This window comes from Salvelinus alpinus, chromosome 18 (genome assembly GCF_045679555.1).
Source record: "Salvelinus alpinus chromosome 18, SLU_Salpinus.1, whole genome shotgun sequence".
Lineage (NCBI taxonomy): Eukaryota > Metazoa > Chordata > Actinopteri > Salmoniformes > Salmonidae > Salvelinus > Salvelinus alpinus.
Window position 1 is genome coordinate 34,428,221 of NC_092103.1, and position 27,493 is coordinate 34,455,713.

General features: G+C 44.8%; 1 protein-coding gene across 3 annotated transcripts; it reads right to left on the bottom strand.

Moving 5' to 3' along the window:
- On the bottom strand, positions 1-27,493 carry LOC139544225 (KN motif and ankyrin repeat domain-containing protein 1-like). Of its 3 annotated transcripts, none has more exons than XM_071351114.1 (13): positions 27,207-27,493; positions 11,217-11,341; positions 9,286-10,127; positions 7,087-8,995; positions 6,766-6,927; positions 6,231-6,339; positions 4,314-4,484; positions 3,676-3,763; positions 1,861-2,080; positions 1,390-1,532; positions 1,014-1,214; positions 806-904; positions 1-669 (listed from the first exon to the last, which is right to left on the bottom strand). In XM_071351114.1, exons 2-13 carry the CDS (start codon positions 11,251-11,253, stop codon positions 607-609), a joined length of 4,044 nt encoding a protein of 1,347 aa, XP_071207215.1. In that variant the 5' UTR covers positions 11,254-11,341; positions 27,207-27,493; the 3' UTR covers positions 1-606. The 3 variants fall into 3 exon arrangements, with proteins under 3 accessions (XP_071207215.1, XP_071207217.1, XP_071207218.1); XM_071351116.1 differs by lacking the exon at positions 27,207-27,493 and adding an exon at positions 26,999-27,118; XM_071351117.1 differs by lacking the exon at positions 4,314-4,484.

Consider the following 27,493-nt stretch of genomic DNA (forward strand, 5'->3'; position numbering starts at 1 on the left):
TTGAGGTACTTCAGTTTATTGTATTATTTAAAAGCATAAGGCACAGAGCATTATACTAACAATGAAATATTTAACACTAATATACTAATTGTAAATAACTGTACTTCCAATGGGCTTAAATATATGATATATACAATGACAATCACATAAAAAATATCTTCCATATATTGATGTTTGAGGGCATAGAATGAAATTATCTGCATGTATATGCAATGTATTCAATCTAGAGACTAAAATGTCAGAAATTAAACTCCTACACAAAGGCCACAGGTCGTGGGGATATAATTACTGTAGGAGAGTGATTTGCCTAGCAACCTCTAATAAGTTTCAGGCTGTCAACCTGGACAAGAGAAGAGGCAGTCCATATAGGCTACATCATTTGTTCATTTCACTAGGCTAAGATTTACAATTGTGGTCTCAGATCGCTTGTTGAGTGCTTGGATACGAGGGCATCATCTTGGTCCCGCTTTAAAACGAACATCAACTTTGAAGCCTTCATAAACCCTTTATAAGGGCCACATAGAACCTTCACAAATCAATCCATACACTAAGCATACGTCTATGTGTAGCAGCAAGGGTGGAGATTTGAGGGGCTTGCAGGTAGTTTCATTCAAAGACGGCTCTTCCAGCGGAACTGGGGGGTGTATTTCTACCGAGACGAGGGGTTCCCTATGGAAAGAGGGTGGATGCACACACACCACATGCACACGATTAGTTGGTATGGAACAGATGTACATCATTTTATAGAATAGGTATATAAAAACAAACTGAGGGACCCGATCTATAGATATTGCGTGTTACCAACCCCGGCCTGGCATTTGGAGAAGTTGACATGGGCATAGAGCAGCACTGCTATGTCTTTATGTCCAGCCTCAAGAGCTATGGACAGGGCCGTGCTCTCATCCTGCATACACACAGACAAACAGGGCACAAAGAGTGAATCAAACAAACAGAGACACTAACACAGTGATAGTCTGCTACGGTGAGTAACAAACACACACACAGTAACTCACGCTGTCACTCAGGGTGGCGTTACAGCCTGGCTTGGCCAGCAGCAGCCTGACTATCTCAGCGTGGCCGTGTTCGCTGGCACACATTAGAGCTGTAGAGCCCTCATCATCCTGAAGGTTGACCTCTGCCCCCTTGGCCAGCAGGGCACGCACCATGTCCATCCTGCCGTGGCTCACTGCCAGCATCAGGGCTGTCTGACCAGCCTGGGGGTCAAGGGTTAGAGGTCAGCAGTAAGAGGTCATAGACAAAAAGATGGACTCAAAGGGATGGCCACTCGGGAGCATGAAGACGACACACTCAGCCAGTGACCAGACAAGCTCTGACTTAACTTGTCAAAGCTTAAAACCACCCCCCCCCGACCTCTGGCCATCCACATACCTGGCTGGCCTTGGCATTAACATCTCCTTTAATGAAGAGCTCCTCCACCACCTCCATGTCCTCTGGGGCCTCCACAGCAGCCAGGGCAGCCAGCATGATGGGGGTATATCCTGCCTTGTTCTGCTGGTTCACGTTACACACATCTTGAATGGAGGCCAAAGAGGAAAGGTGACAAAACAATGGCACAGAATTAAATATAACACTACGGGTAGCTCAGTTAAAACCCTGTGACCAGATTGCGGGGATACTCTGAAAGAAGTATAGAACAAGAAGGCCCGCACACTGTTAAAGCTCCCAATTCACTGCTTTGTCAGGTCAACCAAACAGAGTGCTCACATCCCAAAATATACACATTTCACCTCACATGACCACCACAAACTTTTCTATACTCTGAAAGAACATATTTTAGATGAATGTACTCAACAGAACATCATATGAGTGAGAGGTTCAAATGGGAGTCAGAATCAGTACCTGCCAGCAGCATCCTCTTTACGACGGTGAAGTTGGAGTGGGACACGCTGTAGTGGAGTGCTGTGTTACCGTTACCGTCCGCCATGTTGGCTACGTGTCTCAGCACGGCTGGAGAAACTGACCGGAATGCCGTTAAATAGTCCTCCACCACAGCCGGAGCAGCTGACTTCTGACTGGACACACGGAACCACTCGTGCTGCAGCATGTTCAGACAGGACCGCTGAGGGTGGGACACAGGATAATACATTCTAAGCAGGACGTCAACCAACACATGTATGGGCACACAAACATTTATGACATACACACACTCCTAGTAGAGACCTACAGTGTGTGAATTTGTTCTAGCTCGCCTGGGCAGGCAGAGATTTCACTTAAGAACCAATGGCATGGTCTAAATGTCCAAACCCTGCACACCAGGGTGAGCTAAAACAAATGCAGCCAAACACAAAGCCACACTGTCAAGCATTCCTGTTTTTAATTTGGAAAAAGCAAAAACAGGCGTTGTTGTCAGTCAGGACGAACACACAGTACTGTAATTTAGCAACTCTCCAACATGCAGTGTGTGCAGAGCAATTTGAACAGTGAATTACCAGAGACATGTTGTAATTATAGGGACATTACTGAATGAAAATAAACATAATCAGCCAATACTTCAGTTCCTTTGACCTCACCAAACCCTCTTCCTTAAGGGGAAGACTGACTGACTGCCGATGGCAGTTACAGATCATCCACAACTTCCCTCTCACCACAAAAATAACTACTACAGGGGACTAGTGCCCAGGGCATTTTGAGTGGTGTTCAGAACATTAGGTATGGTTAGGACTAGGAGAAGTGGTGAAGGGTATCACATGGTTGGTCTATCACAGGGTAGTTCAATGTCGGTCCTGGAGGGCCGAAACACTTCTGGTTCTCATCCTGTTCTTGTAATATGGGAATAATTCAGACCTGGGACACCTGGTGAGTACAATTAACTACTAGGAAGAAACCAAAACCAGAAGTGTTTCGGCTCTTCAGGACCAGAATTGAACAGCCCTATGCTACCATATCAGAACACTGTATGAATAAGATTCTCTCTCTCTCAGTCTCTCCATCCCTGCTCTTCTTTCTCCTCTGGGATGTATTCATTATACCAACTCTGTTGCAAAACGTTTCTTAAACGGAAGCAAACAGAACAAAATGGGGGAGGGACCTACAGTACATGAATTTGTCAAGTAGAAATTTTAGTTGCAAAACGTTCCATTTTGAAACTGTTTGGACTAATGATTACATCCCTGCTCTTCTTTCTCCTTCTGTTTTCTATCACTCAACCAGTCACTATGACAAGATAAAAAAGCAGATGATGTTGAACACATATGGTGGCGTCAGAGTTAGTTAGGTTTCAGGAGGCGTAAAGGATGTAAACCAAGACAGAGCTAGATGTTGTTGTCTGGGTGGAACACAGAGAGAGAGGGTGTCTCTGTAACTCATACACAACCAGGCCTTGAAGTCCCTGCCCAGAAACACTACCAGAGGGCAGAAAATTACAGGAGTCGGCACATTCCTCAGTTATACATGTCACAAATGAAATATTTTTTAGTCTAGTTTAGATTCCAAGACATCGCGTTGACATTTATATGGTTTCATAAATTCTTATATGATGAATCAAAGGGACACAGGCAATTAGATAGCTCCTAAAGTCACAATTGTAGTCATTAACCAGTAATGTTCATGACCATTCCCATACATTCTTGTTCACAGACAAACAAACACACATTCATACATACACACTTCCATTCAGTCTACTTGTGCCACTGGCCTCTGTTTAGCAGTACTCACCAGTTCTCTGCTGGATAAACTCTGGTCGTCACTCAGATGGGTCTTCAGTGCATGGCAAGCAGACAGCATCTTCTCACTCAACTGAAAACTGTAGGGAGAGTACCTAGTTATTTGATACACTAATTGCACAATAACTATATACCCTGAACAAGCTGGAGAATAATTCCCAGAGTGCGATGCAAAGTTATTGATGGCTGATGCTCCCTGAGGAGAGATGGGCCTAAGTGAAGTACATTCCCTAAAACCACTACCGTATTCACCTCTCCTGTATCTCCGTCCTCTAAAACCACTACCGTATTCACCTCTCCTGTATCTCCGTCCTCTAAAACCACTACCGTATTCACCTCTCCTGTATCTCCGTCCTCTAAAACCACTACCGTATTCACCTCTCCTGTATCTCCGTCCTCTAAAACCACTACCGTATTCACCTCTCCTGTATCTCCGTCCTCTAAAACCACTACCGTATTCACCTCTCCTGTATCTCCGTCCTCTAAAACCACTACCGTATTCACCTCTCCTGTATCTCCGTCCTCTAAAACCACTACCGTATTCACCTCTCCTGTATCTCCGTCCTCTAAAACCACTACCGTATTCACCTCTCCTGTATCTCCGTCCTCTAAAACCACTACCGTATTCACCTCTCCTGTATCTCCGTCCTCCCATGGCCACTACATTCTCTGTTGGCCACCCCTTTGTTCCCGCCCGTTCGGCTCCGATCCTGGAGGCCACAGACCTCCCTCCACCTCCCGTTCCCATTCTTCTCCTCTTCTTCAGAGCTGGATGGTTCACTAGTGGACATGGACTCACACCTGCAGCCAACACACTCAGTTATTTCAAACTTTCCTCTACTAGGCCATAGCTTACAAACTAAATATGTTTAACCCATAATATGTAGACTTGAACCTGCAGCCAACACACAGAACTGAGATGATTTGATTTTAACCAGTGAAACATGATATCAAAGTCTGATCAGAGTCAAAATAAAATATACATACATACCAAAAGTTTGGACACACCTGCTTATTCAAGGGTATTTCTTTATTTTTACTATTTTCTACATAGTAGAATAATAGTGAAGACATCAACACTATGAAATAACACATATTGAATCATGTAATAACCAAAAAGTGTTAAACAAATCAAAATATATTTTAGATGTTTGATTCTTCAAATAAGCCACCCTTTGCCTTGACAGCTTTGCACACACTTTGCATTCTCTCAGCCAGCTTCATAAGGTAGTCACCTGGAATGCATTTGAATTAACAGGTGTGCCTTGTTAAAAGTTAATTTGTGGAATTTCTATCCTTCTTAATGTGTTTGAGCCAATCAGTTGTGTTTTGACAAGGTAGGGTTGGTATACAAAAGATAGCCCTATTTGGCAAAAGACCAAGTCCATATTATGGCAAGAACAGCTCAAATAAGCAAAGAGAAATGACAGTCCATCATTATTTCAAGACATGAAAGTCAGTCAATACGGAATATTTCAAGTTTCTTAAAGTGCAGTCGCAAAAACCATCAAGTGCTATAATGAAACTGGCTCTCATGAGGACCGCCACAGGAAAGGAAGACCCAGAGTTACCTCTGCTGCAGAGGATAAGTTCATTAGAGTTAACTACACCTCAGATTGCAGCACAAATAAATGCTTCACAGAGTTCGAGTAACAGACACATCGCAACATCAACTGTTCAGAGGAGACTGCCTGAATCAGGCCTTCATGGTCAAATTGCTGCAAAGAAGCCACTACTAAAGCACATCAATAAGAAGAGACTTGCTTGGGCCAAGAAACATGAGCAATGGACATTAGACTGGTGGAAATCTGTCCTTTGGTCTGATTAATCAAAATTTGAGATTTTTGGTTCCAACCGCCGTGTCTTTGTGAGACACAGAGTAGGTGAACGGATGACCTCTGCATGTGTGGTTCCCACCGTGAAGCATGGAGGTGGTGGTGTTATGGTGCTTTGCTGGTGACACTTGTTGATTTACTTCGAATTCAAGGTACACTTAACCAGCATGGCTACCACAGCATTCTGCAGTGATATGCCATTCCATTTGGTTTGCGCTTAATGGGACTATCATTTATTTTTCAACAGGACAATGACTCATAACACACCTCCAGGCTGTGTAAGGGCTATTTGACCAAGAAGGAGAGTGATGAAGTGCTGCATCAGATGACCTGGCCTCCACAATCGCCCGACCTGAACCCAATTGAGATGGTTTGGGATGAGTTGGACCGCAGAGTGAAGGAAAAGCCAAGTGTGGCATATGTGGGAACTCATTCAAGACTGTTGGAAAAGCATTCCAGGTGAAGCTGGTTGAGATAATCCCAAATGTGTGCAAAAATGTCAATGCAAAGGGTGGCTACTTTGAAGAATCAAAAATATATTCATTTTATTTAACAATTTTTTGGTTACTACATGATTCCATATGTGTTATTTCATAGTTTTGATGTCTTCACTATTATTCTACAATGTAGAAAATAGTCAAAATAAAGAAAAAAACCTTGAATGAGTAGGTGTGTCCAAACTTTTGACTGGTACTGTTTACCAAACCCTCACCCTGTGGTCACGCCCACAAACTTCAGGCTCTTCCTGGTTCCAGTGTAGCCTCGGTCACCATCTTGTTTCTTCATGATGGACCTCAGCATGTTGGCGTTCGTGGGCTGACCTGGAGGGTTAATGTTTCCCAATGAATTCTAATTTGATTGTTGTGAACCACTTGTTGTAAAGTTCTGAGAATTTTGTTACATAGACATACAATTTCAGCTCCAGCCTGTCAGCCACAGACCGCTGTGTAGTGAGAGATGTGTGCTTTCCCAAACCCAGCATCAGCCCAAATATTTCAATAGTAGGTCTTCCAGAGCCAATGCCAAACCAGAGAAAGAGCTATTTCCTCCTCCATGGTTCAAAGAGGCCAGGCTTCTTCTAGGGAGCGGTCTGCCAGCAGAATGCTCCTTTAGTTTCTATTTTTCTCCCGCTCTCACCCCATCAACATTATGGAACTATTTAAAGGCACCACTGGGATACAACTGCATTCAGCCCCTTGCATGCACACACAAACAAACTGACACATACCAAAAAAAACAACACACACCGTGCAATGCAGAGGAAGTTTGGTGTTCTATGCGTAGTATCTTTTGCTTGACCTCTGACTCCTTAGTGACACGCTGGCTGACCCCTGACCTTTCTGTGTTTCTCTGAGGTGAGGTGTTAGTGAACTGGCCGGCCCCTGCGATGGACTGGTACTGTACACAATCTGTACAAGGGCGACAGAGAGAAGGGAGAGAGGAAGAAATCACTCACTGGATTATTGTGTATAAAGAAAAATGTCCATGATACAAAACAATTATCCCTAGTAAATACCCACCGCAGACGCAAACTGTGAGTATAAAGGCTAGACAGACTATATCCATACCTGTGGATTGTGAGGGTATTGGCCTGTCCTCCGTGCCTCCCTGTGTCATGGCAGAGTTGACGGGTGACATGATGAGAGTGGTGGTGTCTGACGCCGGCTGGATGAACACCTCTCCCAGCTCACTGTAGCTCTCAGTCAGCAGGCCCTGCTGCTCCCTTAGCAGACACTGCATCTTCTCTATGTAGTGGTCCAGACCAGGCTCTAACTGGGATTGCCCCTGGGCCTGGTGAGAGTGGGATGTCTGTGTCAGTGATGGTGGTCCTGCAAGGTCCCGTATGCGCCCCTCACCCACCCCGATCCCAATACTCCTGGTCTTGGTGGGGTCAGGGAGACAGGAAGGACCACAGGCGATGTTCCGGGTCTTCAGTCCAACCAGGAAGTTGTCATTCACGTTAGTCATCCCGACCCCAGCGTCTCTGGTCGTTGCCTTGGCGACAGCCGCATTGGTTTGGGTTGGTTGTTCTGCGTTTCCTCCCCATGGCACGGTCGTTCCAATGCCGATGGAGCGGGTCTTAGCAACAGTCTGGATTAGCTCTAGGACCCTGCTGTTGCCAACAGCGATGTTCCGGGTGACGGTGTGCGCGGTGTTGGTGTGTTTCTCCTGGGTGTTGAGCACGGTGTTGGTGCTGGAGGTGGTGTTGAACGAGCGGCAGGTGTTTGTGAAACGGGAGACCGAGCTGAGTGTTGGTGATGTGTTGGTGCGCTGGGAGACCGTCTGAGGTGACACCATGACACCTGAATCCACCCCTCTGACTGGAGGGTCGGTTGCCATGCCGACCTCCTTTACAGCACTCATCACGTCGTCGACCGTACAGTCCCCGCTCCCCACCGAAACCAACTGACACTCCCCCATCCCCCATCTTCTCGCTGCAGCCAAACTCTCCATGGTCAGATCTGTGTTGACTCCTGCCTCACACACCCTCACCCCTGTCCCCACACCTTGGGTGACCATCACCACCTGTCTCCCAACACATTGGTCCCGGGTCTCCACTCTCTCTCTGACCACCCACCAAGTCATCGGTACCTCTGGTCCTGAGCTCACACTCTTCAGCTCCGGCCTACAGGACACTCCAACACTACAGCCCCACCCCTCCACCTCCAGCCTACCTCCAGCGGAGGCGTCCTGGACCTCTGTGTGGTTGCCCTCCCCCAGGCTCCTGGTCTGGGCCTTGGGCCTGGCCTCCGGGGCCTCCGTGGCTGTGGAGGTGCTGTGGGTGGATGGCCTGGCGTTGGAGCCTTTATCAGCCTTGTTCCTGGCCCCGGCAGCCTGTAGCTCCAGCTTCAGCCTGCCCATCTCCGTCTGCAGGGTGGACTCCTTTACCTCTGCCTCCAACTGACACACCCTCTCCTTCAGGGCTTCTATGATTCTCTGCTGGGCATCTAGCTCCGATCCCTTATCTGCGGTGACAACGAGGTGGGCCTCAGTTACACCCGTTGCTATGCATCTTGTGTCTGTGGTCTTGGTCTTCACGGCCATGTCCCTGTGTTGTTTTGAGGACCTGACATCTAAGATGGCATCCAAGTCTTCATCAGTGCCGATGGCTACTGATTTGTGAGCTCTGCAGTTGCTGCGTAATGTGTTCTGGTTGAGGCCATGCCGTGCTTGCAGGCGACCGCCCTTGATGGTCCTCTCCAAAGCCTCCATCTCAGCAGTCAGCTGCTGGAACTCCTTCAGGCCAGAGGAGGCACTGTTGTGCTCTGCCTTGTTCTCCAGCCCATCTTCAGGTTTCCCTAGAAGTTCAGAGCCCTTCCCAAGCCGGAACCGACCGGCACTGCCCGTGCTGTGGGCTCTCTTCCGGAACACGTCACTCAGCTCTTCTTGGTCCTGGTTCTTCATCCGAGAGACCAGCTGTCTCTTCTCCTCCTGGAGGACAGAGATCTTCACCTGTAGAACAGGGATGCTCCTCACCTGCATAGAGATATATTAAAATCAGCTAACTAAAACTGACTAGCTAGCTAACTAACATAGTGTGCAAGTATATCTACAAAATCATTATACTGATATTTTTTAACATGTTTGTGAACAATTTCTTATTTAACATAAATGAATACTGGGATTGAAACACACAACAGCTTTTTATACTTTATTTTACCACATTAAGTCAGTTTCTAGAATGAAAGATTCTCTGACCAAGATGGCTTACAGTTTACACCTGATGCCAATGTCCATTCTAGTGTTCTATTTAATTCAATGCTGACCTGTTCCTCCAGCTCCTTCAGCCTCTGGATGGCCATCACCATCTGGTCCCTGACATGCTGCAGGTGCAGGGGGCTGAGACCCGTGACTGGGGTGTCCCTGCCAGAGCTCTGGGGGCTGGGTCTCAGGGACCCTCCGCTGCCCAGGGAAGAGCCGTGGTGGAGGGATAGGGGCAGGGAAAGCTCACCTTCAGCATGGGACTTGTTGACGTTTCCGCTGTTGTTCTGGTTGTAGGAACCCCAGCCGGTGAAGGCGGACAGGGAACCACTGGAGCCCACTCCCCCGAAGCTGGCTAGGCGTCGGCGGGGATGGGGCTCAGGGTGGGGCTGGGCTGGGGTGGTGCTGGAGGTTTTCTCCTGCTCTAAGCGCCTACGGGTCTCCACCAGGGTCTTCTCCACTAGAGGGTTGAACCTGGGGGTGTTCAGGGAGCGGACGGCCGGCGCAGGCTTCCCCTCTTGGGGTTTCAGAGGGACTGAGGACCCCTCCTGACTAGACGGGGTGGTGTTGCTGGTGGTGGTGGTAGAGGCACTGTGGGGTGGAGGAAGAGGGGGTCTCCCTCGGTTACCGGTCGACATGGCAGACTGACTCACCCGTGTGTCACCACTACTCGCCGAGGACAGGGATTCCGATGAGGTCCATGATTGGCTGGGTGTGGTGCCACTTTGCGCTTCTGCCCTGCTGTTGGTGGCCCGGAGGGGCTTCCTCCTCAGCCTATTAATGGTGGAGCCGTTCTGGATGTCGTCCACGTACTTGAGGAAGTCCAGGTCCAGCTGGTAGCCGTAAGGCGTCTCCAGACAGTAGGGGGTGGTCTCCTCAGTAGCACTGACTGACCTTCCTCTGTTACCTGGTAGAAGAGAGTTAAAGAAAATTACTATTGTTCAATTGTACATGTCCTACCATCAGGACCAGAGCAGAAGAAAGCAGGAAGTTATGTTATGCTCATGAATTTATGAAGAAATATTAAACAAAACATTGGGTTGGTTGGTATGAGGAAATGAAAGACAGCAGGCAGGAATGTGGAAATGATCAGATTCCTGAGAGCTCTCCCTGGTATCAAACATAGGGTAGAAATCATGATTCAGTTAAACGTAGAAGACAAAGTTGTCAAACTGTATCATGCAGAACTACTGTTAGTTTGCAATAAAGATTTTGAATGCAATAGGCCTAGACATACCAGTATTTGATTTGTCGTCCGATGACCTAGAACTAAAAGCATTCAATTTGAATCAATTTATTTATTAATTAACTAATTGTCTGCATCAAGATTCTTTAGAGATATTTCTTTAGAATATAGATTAGACATATAGATTTAGACATATTTGGCTAACTCTAACCAAGAATATTTGCACGTATGTTTCTCAAATTTGTAAGGCAAATAAAGGAAGATACAAGTTCAAGTAATGACAAAGTATTTTTTCAAATTTAACAGTACTGAGTGGCATCAGCCTTACCTAAATGTTACACGTCATCCTCAATCCAGTAGGCCTACATGGTATTGTTGTTCTCTCCTCCCTGTATTAAGATTGCTGCCTCTCCTAACTTTTCTGACAATACCCTATCCTCTCCAGTCTCTCCAATGAGGCAAAATGAGATCGGCCAAGAGTAGACTATACCAACACAGAATGGAACGTCATTGGCTGACAGAACCCTCCAATCAGTAAGCCTCTCTACTTAGACTGGACCAACTGAACTCTATAATTACTGTGCAAGTAATTATATTGCCCAACCATTTTCTTGGCATTCATTCTATAAACTCGCTCCTTTTACAAATATTTCAGCTGCTCACTTACATAAGGATATTGACTAACTATGCATATCAGAATTCTGGTTATCAGTAGTTTACTGTCCTTCACAGGGTTACAACTCCTTCACAACCTCAGTGAATGACTACGACACCACTTAGGTAAGGACAGAAACAACAATTGTACAATACCTTGGCCATTTCTGTAAATGTGTGTGTCTTGAGACATTGGTACAGTTGATCCTTATGGCAAAGAAATGGTTCTGGGTCCATCCATGTGTGAAGTCCAGCTCAAGGCCTAATGTGCATCTTGAAGACTGTCGAATAGACAGAAATATCTTATAACATCTTGGAAGAATATAAAACATATCTTCTCCTTTTCTCACACACAGTCAATAACAGATAAACAGTGCTTACACATATGTAACTAAATATCAAATGAGACGTACTGTATGAGGGATAATTCTGCAGAGATAACAAAGCTCAACACCAATCCTTAGAATCAAACCGTTCTTACTGCACTAGTATGCTTTCGTCACCAGCATTATAATACTGTATCCCTTTTCCTGTAAGGAAGAAGCACCCAACAGTCTGATTAAGACAGACCATTGTCTTCTTAGAGAGTAAGGTCATTTCATTGAAGGAACATTTCTACTAGGAAGGGATTCGCTTATAAAAAGGCTGATCCTCATAGCAAGTCTCTATGCAGTGCACTCCTTTTGACCAGAGTATGTAGTGTACTATAGGGAATAGGGTGCTATTTGGGACACATCCCAAGAGTTCTATCCTATGAACCTGCTCTTTCTCACACCTTTCTAATCCAGCCAATTCCTACCGTTAATGTCTGACACTGTTCAGGTACATATGTAGTGCTGCAGACAACAGTAGTGTCAACTCAATACATAATGGTGTTCAAATTCTATTTCTATGGGTGGACTCTGAACACACACTGGCTAAGGACCGTGAGGAATGCATGCAGCCTAGCACTTAATCAGCACATGCCAATCTGAAGCAGGTAAGGAGGGACATGTTTGGCATTGGGACTTGTGAACTACACTTCACAACTCTAAAATGAAAAGTATGACAAAAATTATGTCAGGCAGCTCGAAGTCATTATGATCCCATTCAAATCATTGCATCGTTTATGTATGGGGTGAAGCTGGCAGGGAGGGTTGATTTTGGTTGGAAACGCTCCACTCTGCCCCATAAAAAGTCCTCTATTTGAGGACCCTGGTTAGGACTGTTAGGTGGTGAGAAGCCACCATTGGCTCCAGCTCAGAGCCAAGGCAGAAAACAAATGCAGCAGCAGCCTGCCTCGACCCAACCTAACCCTGCACTGCACTGCCATCTGTAGGGCTTGGAGAAGAAGATGTTTGGTAAGAGCTGAGCAGAATTGGCAACATTTGATTTGGCCAATCATGAAAATTTGAAAAAAACATTCAAGCCCAAATCAGACTATTTTGTCACACAGAGTAGACAGATATGGAAATGAGTCCATGAGGCAGGGCCAAACTGAGAACATCCAGGACAGGGGCAGTCAGAGACTTGCTATGCTGAGCCAAGCCAACCCTTATTGACCCAGTCCAAGCCACCTGCATCAGGGCCAGGTGGCCTGAAGAACACACTCATCAACAGCTTATATTATATTTAGAGGTTCACACCATTGTTGGGTGAGGAGGCAGAATTTGGATACATGGCTGTTTGTACTGGGTCCATTACTTAAAGACATCCTCTTGGATGAAGTCAGTGAATGCAATTTAGTTCAGATTTTCCTCGGCAGACAACTGGGAATTTGGGACATTTAACACTAAGTAGCCACAGAAAAACTCACAAGCATGCCAGAGGTCAATTATGGATTTGTCTGCTTGTGTGAGAAGGAAGCTGGCTATGTAACTTCAGAGAGAAGAAAGAACAAACTTGGTGTTCTATACTTCATTATAAACTGAGTAGTTTGGGTCCTGGATGCTGATTGGCTGAAACAGCATCAAATTTGATTTGTCACATGTGCCGAATACAACAGTTGTAGACCTCACCATGAAAAAGTTACTTACAAGCCCTTATCCAACAATGCAGTTCAAAAAATAGAGTTAAGAAAATATTTACAAAACAAACTAAAGTAAAAAATAATAATAACAACAAGGCTAAATACAGGGGGTACCGGTACTGAGTCAATGTGCTGGGGTAAAGGTTAGTCGAGGTCATTTGTACATGTAGGTAGGGGTAAAATGACTATGCATAGATAATAAACAGTTTAAAAACAAAGGCTCCGATACTGCTTGCCGTTTGGTAGCAGAGAGAACAGTCTATGACTTGGGTGACTGGAGTCTTTGACAATGTTTTGGGCCTTCCTCTGACATTGCCTAGTATATTAGGTACCGGATGAAAGGAAGCTTGGCCCCAGTGGTGTACTGGGCCGTACGCACTACCCTCTGTAGCGCCTTAAGTTCGGGTGCTGAGCAGTTGCCATACCAGGTGGTGTTGCAACCGGTCAGGATGCTCTCGATGGTGAAGCTATATAACTTTGAGGATCTGGGGAACAATGACAAATCTTTTCAGTCTCCTGAGAGGGAAAATGTGTTGTCCTGCCTTATTCAAGATTGTCTTGGTGTGTTTGGACCATGATAGTTTGTTGGTGATGTGGACATCAAGGAACTGGAAATCTACTACAGCCCCGTCGATGTTAATAGGTTGCCTGTTCGGCCCTCCTTTTCTTGTCGTCCACGATTATCTCCTTTGTCTTGCTCATGTTGAGGGAGAGGTTGTTGTCCTGGCACTACAGTGCCAGGTCTCTGACCTCCCTATAGGCTGTCTCATTGTCGGTGATCAGGCCTACCACTGTTGTGATGTCCGCAAACTTAATGATGGTGTTGGAGTTGTTCTTGGCCACGCAGTCGTGGGTGAACAGGGAGTACAGGAGGGGACTAAGCACGCACCCCTGAGGGGCCCCAGTGTTGAGGATCAGCATGGCAGTTGTTGTTGCCTACCATTACCACCTGTGGGCGGCACATCAGTAAGTCCAGAAATCAGTTGCAGAGGGATGTGTTTAGTCCCAGGGTCCTCAGCTTAGTAATAAGCTTTGTGGGAAATATGGTGTTGAAAGCTGAGAATTTTATTAGTAGTATGTACGGGATACACATGGTATACACTGTCCAACGAAATGCTTACTTGCAGGTTCCTTCGACAATGGAACAATAAGAAATAATAAAAGATAAGAATACGAATTTAAGTAAACGGCTCAGTAGAATAGAATATTTGATATATCTCACACACACAGTAACAGTCAAACGTTTGACATACCTACTGATTCAAGGGTTTTTCTTTATTTTTACTATTTTCTACATTGTAGAATAATAGTGAATACATCAAAACTATGAAATAACAAATGGAATCATGTAGTAATGAAAAAAATGTTAAATCAAAATATATTTTAGATTTTAGATTCTTCAAAGTAGCCACCCTTTGCCTTGATGACAGCTTTGCACAAACTTGGCATTATCTCAACCAGCTTCACCTGGAATGCTTTTCCAACAGTCTTGAAGGAGTTCCCACATACGCTGAGCACTTAGCTTTAAATTTACTCTGCGGTCCAACTCATCCCAAACCATCTCAATTGGGTTGAGGTCGGGTCATTGTGGAGGCCAGTTGATCTGATGCAGCACTTCATCACTCTCCTTCTTGGTCAAATAGCCCTTACACAGCCTGGAGGTGTGTTATGGGTCATTGTCCTGTTGAAAAACAAATGAGTCTCACTAAGCGCAAACCAGATGGGATGGCAGAATGCTGTGGTAGGCATGCCGTTTAAGTGTGCCTTGAATTCTAAATAAAATCACTGACAGTGTCACCAGCAAATCACCGACCCAAAAATAATCTCACATTTGGACTCATCAGACCAAAGGACAGATTTCCACCGGTCTAGTATACATTGCTCGTGTTTCTTGGCCCAAGCAAGTCTCATCTTATTATTGGTTTCTTTGCAGCAATTCGACCATGAAGGCCTGATTCACGCAGTCTCCTCTGAACAGTTGATGTTGAGGTGTGTCTGTTACTTGAACTCTGTGAAGCATTTATTTGGCCTGCAATCTCAGGTGCAGTTAACTCTAATGAACCTATCCTCTGCAGCAGAGGTAACTCTGGGTCTTCCTTTCCTGTGGTGGTCCTCAGGAGCCAGTTTCATTATAGCGCTCGATGGTTTTTGCGACTGCACTTGAAGAAACTTTCAAAGTTCTTGAAATGTTCCGTATTGACTGACCTTCATGTCTTAAAGTAATGGACTGTCATTTCTCTTTGGTCTTTTACCAAATAGGGCTATCTTCTGTATACCACCCCTATCTTGTCACAACACAACTGATTGGCTCAAATTCATTAAGAAGGAAAGAAATCCCACAAATTAATTTTTAAACAAGCCCCACCTGGTAATTGAAATGCATTCCAGGTGACTACCTCATGAAGCTGGTTGAGAGAATACCAAGAGTGTGCAAAGCTGTCATCAACGCAAAAGGTGGCTACTTAGTGTTAAACATATACTTTGATTTGTTTAACCCTTTGTCAGTTACTACATGATTCCATGTGTTATTTCAGGTAGAATGGCGCCGGAGGGGATGGTTTACGTTTTACGTGCTCCAACTGTGCTATTTTGTTCGTTTTTTTTCGCGTTGTGTGTAACTTACTTTGAACATAATGTTGCTGTTACCGTCTCTTCTGACCGAAAATAACTTCTGGACATCAGAACAGCGATTACTCACCTCGAACTGGAAGAAGATTTGTACTTTAACGAGTTCAACGCGAAGGATATACTGCTTTCTCTGGAACGGGCCCAAATCCCTGTCATTTGCATTGCTGGGTTCTGAGAATATGAAATATACTTATTCATGTCACTGAAGGAGAGAGGGTAATGTATAACATTTACATTATGTCAGGATATGTTATTGTTAGCCATCAGGGATCCTATGGGAGGGATCCTCTGGGAGGAGAAGAGACACAGTCTGGTAACAGACACCATGACAGCCTTGAGTTGGGGAGGAGTGATCACTTTGGGGTAGAGGTCAGGTCAGATGATGTGAGGAAGAACAGATATCACTAAGGTTCTGTCTAGCAACAGAGATGCATTGGCTGTTCAGATGTGTAGGAGGAGACTCAGCCTAGGAGGAACAGTTAAATATCTGTGCTTGTGTAAAAATGTCTTTGTCTAATGCAGCTGTATTGATCCTCTCGGAAGAATAAACTTGGTTAAGCTTTCATAGTGTCCGTTGAGTTTTTTTACTCTGAGAATTAGAACCTAACAGTGTGAAGAAAAGACGGAGAAAAATGGGGCGGAGATCTGGCTGCCTTCTGAGAATTCGTAGGCGAGTGAGTAAACCCCCACTGCCATCCGTTCTATTGGCCAACGTGCAATCATTGGGGGGAAGAATGGATGACCTACGATCAAGATTATACTACCAACGGGACATTAAAAACTGTAATATCTTATGTTTCACCGAGTCGTAGCAGAAAGACGACATGGATAATATAGAGCTGGCGGGATTTTCCATGCACCGGCAGGACAGAGAAGCTACGTCTGGTAAGACGAGGGGCGGGGGTGTGTATCTATGTCAATAACAGCTGGTGCGCAATGTCTAATATTAATGAAGTCTTGAAGTATTGCTTCCCTGTGGTAGAGTACCTTATGATAAGCTGTAGACCACACTATCAAGAGAGTTCTCAGCTATATTATTCATAGCCGTCTATTTACCACCACAAACCGATGCTGGCACTAAGACCACACTCAACCAGCTGTATAAGGCCATAAGCAAACAAAAAAATGCTCATCCAGAAACAGAGCTCCTAGTGGCCAGGGATATTAAATCCATTTTTCCCTCATTTCTACCTGCATGTCACATGTGCAACCAGAGGGGGAAAACACTCTACACCACCTTTACGCCACACACAGAGATGCATACAAAACGCTCTGCCGCTGTCCATTTGGCAAATTTGACCATAATTCTATCCTCCTGATTCCTGCTTACAAGAAAAAACTAAAGCAGGAAGTACCAGTGACTCACTCAATACGGAAGTGGTCAGAAGACGTGGATGCTACTCTACAGGACTGTTTTGCTAGCACAGACTGGAATATATTCCGGGATTCATCAAATCGCATTGAGGAATATACCACCTCAATCATCAGCAAGTGCATCGACGACATCATCCCCACAGTGACCGTACATACATATCCCAACCAGAAGCCAGGGATTACAGGCAACATCCACATCGAGCTAAAGGCTAGAGCTTCCGCATTCAAGGAGTGAGACACTAATCCGGACGTTATAAGAAATCCTGCTATGCCCTCAGACAAACCATCAAACAAGCAGGACTTGAAAACTATTACGGGCTACAAAGGGAAACTCAGCCGCGAGCTGCCTAGTGACACGAGCCTTCCAGACGAGCTAAATGCCTTTTTTGCTCATTTCGAGGCAAGCAACACTGAAGCATGCATGAGAGCACCAGCTGTTCTGGACGCCTGTGTGATCACACTTTCCCTAGCCGATGTGAGCAAGTTCTTTAAACAGGTCAACATTCACAATGCTGCGGGACCAGGATGTGTACTCAAAGCATGCGCGAACCAACTTGCAAGTGTCTTCACTGACATTTTCAACCTCTCCCTGACCGAGTCTATAATACCTACATATTTCAAACAGACCACCAAAGTCCCTCTGCCCAAGAAAGCGAAGGTAACCTGCCTATATGATTACCTCCCCATAGAACTCACGTCGGTAGCCAGGGCCATTAACTGTAAGGTTGCTGGATTGAATCCCCGAGCTGACAAGGTAAAAATCTGTCATTCTGTCCCTGTTCCCCGGGCGCCGAAGACGTGGATGTCGATTAAGGCAGCCCCCCGCACCTCTATGATTCAGAGGGGTTTGGTTAAATGTGGAAGACACATTTAAGTTGGACAACTGACTAGGTATCTCCCTTTCCCATGCATGAAGTGCTTTGAAAGGCTGGTCATGACTCACATCAACAGCATCCTCCCATATACGCCTAGACCCACTCCAATTCGCATACCACCCCAAAAGATCCACAGATGACGCAATATCAAATTGCACACCATACTGACCTTTCCCACCGGGGCAAAAGGAACCCCTATGTGAGTATGCTGTCCATTGACTACAGCTCAGCATTCAACACTATAATGCCCACAAAGCTCATCACTAAGCTAAGGACCCTGGGACTAAACACATCCCTCTGCAACTGGATCCTGGACTTCCTGACGGCCCACCCGCAGGTGGTAATGGTAGGCCACGCTGATCCTCAACACTGGGGCCCCACAGGGGTGTGTGCTTAGTCCCCTGGTTTACTCCCTGTTCACCCACGACTGCGTGGCCAAACAACTCCAACACCATCATTAAATTTGCTGATGACAACAGTGGTAGGCCTGATCACCAACAACGATGAGACAGCCTATAGAGAGGAGGTCAGAGACCTGGCAGTGTGGTGCCAGGAAAACAACCTCTCCCTCAATGTGAGCAAGACAAAAGAGCTGATCTTGGACTACAGCAAAATGCGGGCCGAACATCAACGGTGCTGTAGTGGAGCGGGTCGAGAGTTCCAGTTCCTTGGTGTCCACATCACCAATGAACTATCATCGTCCAAACACACCAAGACAGTCATGAAGAGGGCAACACAACAACTTTTCACCCTTAGAAGACAAAAGATTTGGCATGGGTCCCCAGATCCTCAAAAGGTTCTACAGCTGCACCATCGAGAGCATCCTGACCGGTTGCATCACCGCCTGGTATGGCAACTGCTCGGCATCTGACCGTAAGGCGCTACAGAGGGTAGTGCGTACGGCCCAGTACATCACAGGGGCCAAGCTTCCTGCCATCCAGGACCTATATACACTAGGCGGTGTCAGAGGAAGGCCCAAAAAATTGTCAAAGACTCCAGTCACCCAAGTCATAGACTGTTCTCTCTGCTACCGCACGACAAGTGGTATCAGAGCGCTAAGTCTAGGACCAAAAGGCTCCTTAACTGCTTCTACCCCCAACCCATAAGACTGCTGAACAATTAAACAAATGGCCACCGGACTATTTACATCACCCCCATTTAAAAAAAAAAATACATTTACACTGCTGCTACACGCCGTTTATTATCTATGCACTTCACCCATACCTGCATGTACAAATTACCTCGACTAACCTGTACTTCCGTACCGGTACCCCCTGTATATAGCCTCGTAATTGTTATTTTATTGAGTTAGTTTATTTGGTAAATATTTTAACTTTCTCTTGAACTGCACTGTTAAGGGCTTGTAAGTAAGCATTTCACAGTAATGTCTACACATGTTGTATTCGGCGCATGTGACAAATAAAGTTAGATTTTTTCATAGTTTATGTCTTCACTATTATTCTAGAATGTAGAAAATAGTAAAAAATTAAGAAAAACCCTTGAATGTGTAGGTGTGTCCAAACTTCTGACTGGTACTGTACGTGTGTCTGCGTGCGGTAAGGTCCGGAGAGTCAGAGCAGGTGGTCAGTCCAGTTTGTCTTCAGCAGTCTAATGGCTTGTAGATAGAAACGGTCTCTGAACCTGTTGGTATCAGACCTCATGTTCCGATAGCGTCTGCCTGACGTTAAGGGAGTGAACAGCTCGTGGCTGGTGTGTGTGGGTTCCTTGATGTTGCTGTGGGCCTTCCTCGGGCACCGTTTCCAGTATATGTCCTGGAGGGGTGGGAGCACTGTCCCAGTGATGTACTGGGCCATCTTCACCACCCGCTGGGGGGGGCTTGCGGTCCTGGATGGAGCAATTCTCGCAACCAGCTAGGATGCTCATGATCGTGCAGCAGTATTATTTGGAGAGAATTTATTCAGTTGCCTTGGGAAGAAGACGCTGTTGCGCCCTCTTGACAATAGTGGTGGTGTTGTTGGTCCATGTCAAATCCTCAGTGATGTGGATTAACTCAAAACTGCTGACTCTCTTCTGCAGTCCTGTTGATGTTCGATCACGGCATGTTCGCTCCTCTGCAACAATCAACTCTTTTGTTTTTCTGACATTGAGGGCAAAGTTGTTGTCCTGGCATCACAATGCCAGTTCACTTACCTCCTCCCTATAGGCTGATTCGTTGTTGTTGGTTATCAGGCCGACAACCTTGGTGTCATCAGCAAACTTGATGATTGAGTTGGTTTTGTGCAAAGCCACGCAGTCATGTGTGAACAGTAAGCACAGCAGAGGGCAGAGGACACACCCCTGGGGGGCCCCTGTGTTAAGAGTCAGTGGATGAGGTGTTGTTGCCAATCCTCACAACCTGTGGTCTGCCCGTCAGAAAGTCCAGGATCCAGTTGTTGCAGAGGGTGGTGTCCAGACCCAGGGCTCTGAGCTTGGTGGGAACAATACTGTTGAATGATGAACTGTGGGTCGATGAACAGCATTCTCACATACAGTGGGGAGAACAAGTATTTGATACACTGCCGATTTTGCAGATTTTCCTACTTACAAAGTATGTAGAGGTCTGTAATTTTTATCATAGGTACACTTCAACTGTGAGAGACGGAATCTAAAACAAAAATCCAGAAAATCACATTGTATGATTTTTAAGTAATTAATTTGCATTTTATTGCATGACATAAGTATTTGATCACCTACCAACCAATAAGAATTCCAGCTCTCACAGACCTGTTAGTTTTTCCAAAATCCCTGCTGCAGTGTATGCAAACCTGGTCAAGAACTACAGGAAACATATGATTTCTGTAATTGCAAACAAAGCTTTTCTGATGTATCAAATACTTACATCACGCAATAAAATGCAAATTAATTACTTAAAAATCATACAATGTGATTTTCTGGATTTTTGTTTTAGATTCCGTCGTTCCGGAAAACCTGCAAAATCGGCAGTGTGTCAAATACTTGTTCTCCCCACTGTAGGTGTTTCTCTTGTCTATATGCGTTATGGCTGTGTGAATAGCAATGGGAATTTTCCATGGATCTGTTGGAGCGGTAGTCAAATTGGAGTTGTCCAGTGTGCCTGCCATGCAAGCCTTGATGTGGGCCATGACCAGCCTCTCGAAGCACTTCATGATGTCCGGGTCATTTGGGCATGTCACCTTGTTTTTCTTGGGCACTGTGACGATGGTCTCCTTGAAGCAGGTGAGGACTATAGCCTGGGACAGGTTGAAGATCTCAGAGAAGATGTCTGCAAGCTGGTCAGAACACTGAGGACACGGCCAGGGATACCATCTGGGCCGGCGGCTTTGTGAGTATTCACTTTGAGAGTTTACCTCACGTCAGCCTTGGAGAGCGAAAGAATCTGGTCGTGTGGAGCAGCAAGAGTCTTCCTGGATGGCTCGTTATTGTCTGCCTCAAAGCAAGCATAGAATGTGCTGGGAGGGAGGCTTTGGTGGGCACCACACAGCTGGAACATGATTTCAAGTTTGAGTCTTGACAATATATCACGGGTATGATGCATAGATACTTGTTTATTGTTCTATTAATGTTGGCAACCAATTTTTAATAGCCAATATACCACAGCTAAGGGCTGTTCTTATGCACGACAAGTGGAGTGAGGTAATGGGAGCCGCTACCTGACCAAAACCCCGGATAAACCTCCAGTAGTAATTGGCAAACCCTAGAAACCTCTGCACCTCCTTTACCGTGGTGGGAGTCGGCCAATTACGCTAAGGGCTGTATCCAGGCACTCCACTTCTTGTCATGCTAAAAAAAGAACAGGCCTTAGCCGTGGTACATTTAAGCAATAAGGTCTGAGGTGGTGTGGTACATTTTCCAATATAGCATGGCTAAGGGCTGTTCTTAGGTACGAGGCGAAACAAAGTTGAAAAGAAGTTATATGGAATGGGATGAAAAGAAGGACGAACAATCTGAAGGAGAGAGGGACAAATGACAGAGGAAAGAGGGGGAGGAAATGGAAGAGAACAAGGACAAGGCTTCATGCTGATATTGTCCTGAGAAAAGACCTCCAGCACCTATTTTATCTTGCTCTCCCTCAGCGAGCGAGGATGTTCCCATTCAGCACACTGGTCGACACGGAAGCCCTGTTGCCAAGGTGATCCCTCGCTGGCCCAGTCTCTGCTGTGAGGGCAGAAACCTGAGAGGGTCTGTCTCTGAGTGGGCCTTTATGAGAGACACTGAGCTGAGGAGGCTGAACAACCAACACCACACACACACACACCAAGTCTTTAGAACTCTACACAGCACTCTAGGACAGTGGATCCTGAATGTTTCTGAGCTGTGACCCATCTCCAAGTCCTTTTCATTTCCTTGTGACTGAAACAATGTTGAAACTTCCTCACTACAGTATAATCTTTCACTGTGATCCAAAATGAACGAGTTCCTGACACAGATGGGAGACACTGTAAGGGAGACCTGGTTGTCAGAAAGTGTGTAACTATAAACCATGCATATGGTGACTGGATGTCAGGCCCAGGCCTGGAAGTAATCCCACCTAAACCTTGCTGAATGCAAAGAGGAATGTTTTCATATTGTTTAAAAAAAAAAATACATTTCTCAAGACTAAATATCCAATCAAAGTCCTACAAAATACTTCTACCCTATGGTTTCTCAGAAATCTCTAACCAGAACAGTGCATGAATGCTTTGATGTGTGAGATTATCTCTACTTGGTACAAGTTACAACCAGGAACAATTTTGCCAGATCTATGGATTACCTGGAATTGGGGGACTGGTACAGAATAGTCCTATTTCTTAACTTCTCCATCCATCCATCGATCAAACCATTTTAGACCATAATAGCCCATCACATCCATCATGTTCAGCCGCTCAGTCCAAACACTAAATGAATATGCATGGTTTGCAGTGTTGTAGATTGAGGCACGATTCATTGGTCCAATAAAAAACAGAAATAGGCGAAGCGCATAATCAGGCCAAAGTTTAAAAAAATATATATATATATATATATATTGGTTTGATATTCTGAGTTCTCTTCGACAGAAGATCCTAGGATGATATAAACGCAGCAAAAAAAGAACCGTCCCTTTTTCAGGACCCTGTCTTTCAAAGATAATTCGTAAAAATCCAAATCACTTCAGATCTTCATTGTAAAGGGTTTAAACACGGTTTCCCATGCTTGTTCGATGAACCATAAACAATTAATGAACATGCACCTGTGGAACGGTCGTTAAGACACCAACAGCTTTCAACGGTAGGCAATTAAGGTCATAGTTATGAAAACTTAGGACACTAAAGAGGCCTTTCTACTGACTCTGAAAAATACCAAAAGAAAGATGCCCAGGGTCCCTGCTCATCTGCATGAACGTGCCTTAGGCATGCTGCAAGGAGGCACGAGGACTGCAGATGTGGCCAGGGCAATAAATTGCAATGTCCGTACTGTGAGACGCCTAAGACAGCGCTATAGGGAGACAGGACGGACAACCGATCGTCCTCGCAGTGGCAGACCACGTGTAACAGCACCTGCACAGGATCAGTACATCCGAACATCACACCTGCGGGACGGGTACAGGATGGTAACAACAACTGCCCGAGTTACACCAGGAACGCACAATCCCTCCATCAGTGCTCAGACTGTCCACAATAGGCTGAGAGGAGCTGGACTGAGGGCTTGTAGGCCTGTTGTAAGGCAGGTCCTCACCAGACATCACCGGCAACAACGTCGCCTATGGGCACAAACCCACCGTCGCTGGACAAGACAGGCAAAAAGTGCTCTTCACTGACGAGTCGCGGTTTTGTCTCACCAGGGGTAATGGTCGGATTCGCGTTTATTGTCGAAGGAATGAGCGTTACACCGAGGCCTGTACTCTGGAGCGGGATTGATTTGGAGGTGGAGGGTCCGTCATGGTCTGAGGCGGTGTGTCACAGCATCATCGGACTGAGCTTGTTGTCATTGCAGGCAATCGCAATGCTGTGCGTTACAGGGAAGATATCCTCCTCCCTCATGTGGTACCCTTCCTGCAGGCTCATCCTGACATGACACTCCAGCATGACAATGCCACCAGCCATACTGCTCGTTCTGTGCGTGATTTCCTGCAAGACAGGAATGTCAGTGTTATGCCATGGCCAGTGAAGAGCCCAGATCTCAATCACATTGAGCACGTCTGGGACCTGTTGGATCGGAGGGTGAGGGCTAGGGCCATTCCCCTAAGAAATGTCCGGGAACTTGCAGGTGCCTTGGTGGAAGAGTGGGGTAACATCTCACAGCAAGAACTGGCAAAGCTGGTGCAGTCCATGAGGAGGAGATGCACTGCAGTACTTAATGCTGCTGGTGGCCACATCAGATACTGACTGTTACTTTTGACCCCCCGCCCTTTGTTCAGGGACACATCTTCAATTTCAATCACATGTCTGTGGAACTTGTTCAATTGATGTCTCAGTTGTTGAATCTAGTTATGTTCATAAAAATATTTACACATGTTAAGTATGCTGAAAATAAACACAGTTGACATTGAGAGGACGTTAATTTTTTTGCTGAGTTTACCTAGAATCAGATAACGATAAAGAGCAAAGTACAAACGTTTCCCTCCCTTCCCCATGTTTTCAAAAAGCGATTTTAGTTGGTTTCCATAGGTGAATATTATGGGCTCCAGGCTAAGGGACCGTCTTAAAAGTGCAATCAGCTAAACATTTTTATTTCTAACAATTCAAATTACCTAGAGATCTTAAACTAATTATGTTGTTTTCTCCCACAACAATTACATTTTAAAATGTGATCGTTTAATTTTAAAGTATTTTATGTAAAAATAGAGCTAAAAAAACACAGGCCTATGATATTTATGACTCACCACTTGGATTCGGTCTTATGTAGCAAAATTTGAATTTTTATTTTTTATTTTTTACATTAGATAAAAGTAGAGACTCAGAGCTACAAAATGGTATATCATACACTGTGTATGTGTGAGGAACAATGGGAAAGTAATTCTGCTTTGAATGTTGATCAACTGGTAAATTCACTTTTGAGAAAATCATCTTTGAAAGTTTTGCTATCTAGTGAAGAGCTCTTCTTTGTCTACACCCATTCAGCATCGTTCACACCCTCTTAAGCTTTAGCCCTACACATCTTGTTCTGCTCTCAAAGCACACACTTGACGCTCTGGCTGATGATTTGGTTACCTCTGGATAACATGAAAACAGCCTAACCAGCTTTGCTGGCAACAATTACATTTTGCTTTTTTGCAGACGTTTACTGACACCGGCCATATTCAACGGGTGTTGTACACACGTCACTTTAGCAAACAAGCCAGCCAGCTAAATTTAGCTAGTTAAACAACAATGAACAGTGCCAACAATGCCACAGTGCTGGGAGCTAACCAAACATGTTTAATGTTAGTTAGCTAACATTAGGCTCTAACTAGAACAGCAAACGGCTCTGGGAAACAAATAATAATGTCAGCTAGGGAGCCAGCCAGCTAACGTTAGCTAGCTAACAGTACACTTCAGCTTGAAATGAAACAACTTTCTGTCAAAATTAGAAAACGCGTAATCTCACCTATATACATCATCGTGCATGGACACGTCTCCCTGTCAGGAATGCCATGCCACAGTTGCCCTTAGTTTGAATATGTAATCCGGAGACAGGTGTATTCTCCATCTCTTTAGCTATCATACATACTCATCTCAGCCAATCATGGCTAGTGGGAAGGTTGCTAACGTTTTCTGTGACTTAACCAACAAGGCTTGCAATTTAACAATTTTATTCATATTTACAGATGGCATACAAGTTTGTTATTAAGGCACATGAACGTTCACATGTTCGAGAAGGCATTTCTGACAAAAACCGCAGTTGATAATTAAATATTTTTTACATTCAAAACGGCTCTCCTGTGAAGTCGTGACTTGCGACACACGCCTAGTTTCCTGAATTGGGTCACGTTTCTAACTCATACACAACCTACTGTAGCCTACTTGCATGACCTAGATAGCCCAAATCACTTGTAGCAAAGTGACTGATGTCCCTAATCCATGATACTCCCATTAGAATTCACATTTTAAAGTTATATGGCTATAAGTAATTATAATGGCTTTCGATCCACAGACAAATGTGTGTTCCCTGACCTTTATTATGAAAGCATTTTTTTCTTAGATTTTCTACAAATATTTCCCCTATTCATAGGTTGCACCTCCATCACTTGGTCGCGTCATGCCATTGTTATGAACGTGCTCAAGCCGCCCTCTATCGGCAGCACCATTGTGGTGCCCTAAAGTGGTAATAAGCCCAGTCATATCCAAACTGAAAACAAGTATTCTTCCCTGTTTAGTCTAAATATGATGGGAGTCAGTGGAGGTGACCTAGCATCAAGTTGTTTTAGTTGTACATGTCATTTGGACTGGAAGTTATTGAACATTTGATCTGTATGTCATTTTAATAACCACAGCTGGAATAGGATAAATATTTGTAGAAAATCAAAGGTGGGGAATTATGAAAAAAAAAAAAAGTGTACCTTCAATTTGAGATGTCAAGGAACACACTGCACCAGACCTACCCATCACAAGAAATATGCCTATAAAATCAGGTAAGTGGTGAACTGGAATTCTAATGAATGTACTGTAGAATGGTTGAGCGATGTCAGTGACTTCATATTATGTGGTTATACATCTCCATTTCACATGGATAGGAAGCTTTTGAAAAGTATCCTTGTAAATGGGTCAAATATAGCACAGTAGTTAGAGGTTACTAATAAACATGTTAGTCCATTCAGCAACTGGAAGCAGTGTGTGTAATATTCATATCGGGCTACCCCCGATGAGAATGCAAAAAAAAAAAAAAATATTTTTGCTTTCGTGCAAACACCGGTATTGCACCTTTACGACGGTCCCTAAAACACATGAGCGCTAGAAGACAGTATATTGCCTCCTTCGGCTCTGTTATTAAGGTACTAGTCCTAATATAGGCAAATACAAAGGGTGTACCTTGCCCTCTAGAGTAATCTTATACTAGATATATCACTCATCATCCTAGGACCTGCCGCCGGAGAGCTATTGACGACCGAACTCAGAAAGTAAAAACAAAATGTACGTTACCATGAGTGTAGTGGTCGGTTGGGTGCAATAAAACGTTCACAGCATGTTGGCATAGATCTATATCGAAATCCTTAGCCTACAATACGTTTATATGGCAGACAAATGTTTATATATACAGACAAGAGGTAAAAGTTACTACGAACACTTAAGAACAAAAGTTACAATAATGCATGAAAGTTTAAATAATTAGCTAATTAATTCGACTCACCTGGATCAGAGAGTTGTGCAAACGTTTAGCATGCCATTGTTGAATAAGTGTTTAAAGTAAAAAAAATATATAAAAAATCGTGCATCCAAATCGTTTTACAACTTCTCGTTAACATTCACGCTACATAATTTACTTTTCATCCAATTTCACTTCCTTTGGCCTTCAGTTTGGTGCGCCACTCATTTATTCTGTCCGACCCAATGTTTCACTATCCACCGGGCCTTTCAATGCCCATGCGCAGAAAGTTGTCAACAAAGCACACCCGAGAGCTGAGCGACGCTCGTGAA

Coding starts and splice junctions, on each gene's coding strand:
- LOC139544225 (XM_071351114.1), bottom strand. CDS start 11,253: ATGTCTCAAGACACACACATTTACAGAAATGGCCAAG. Junction 6,928..7,086: donor AATACCCTCACAATCCACAG/GTATGGATATAG, acceptor GCCCTTGTACAG/ATTGTGTACAGTACCAGTCC. Junction 905..1,013: donor ACGCCACCCTGAGTGACAGC/GTGAGTTACTGT, acceptor GTGTGTATGCAG/GATGAGAGCACGGCCCTGTC.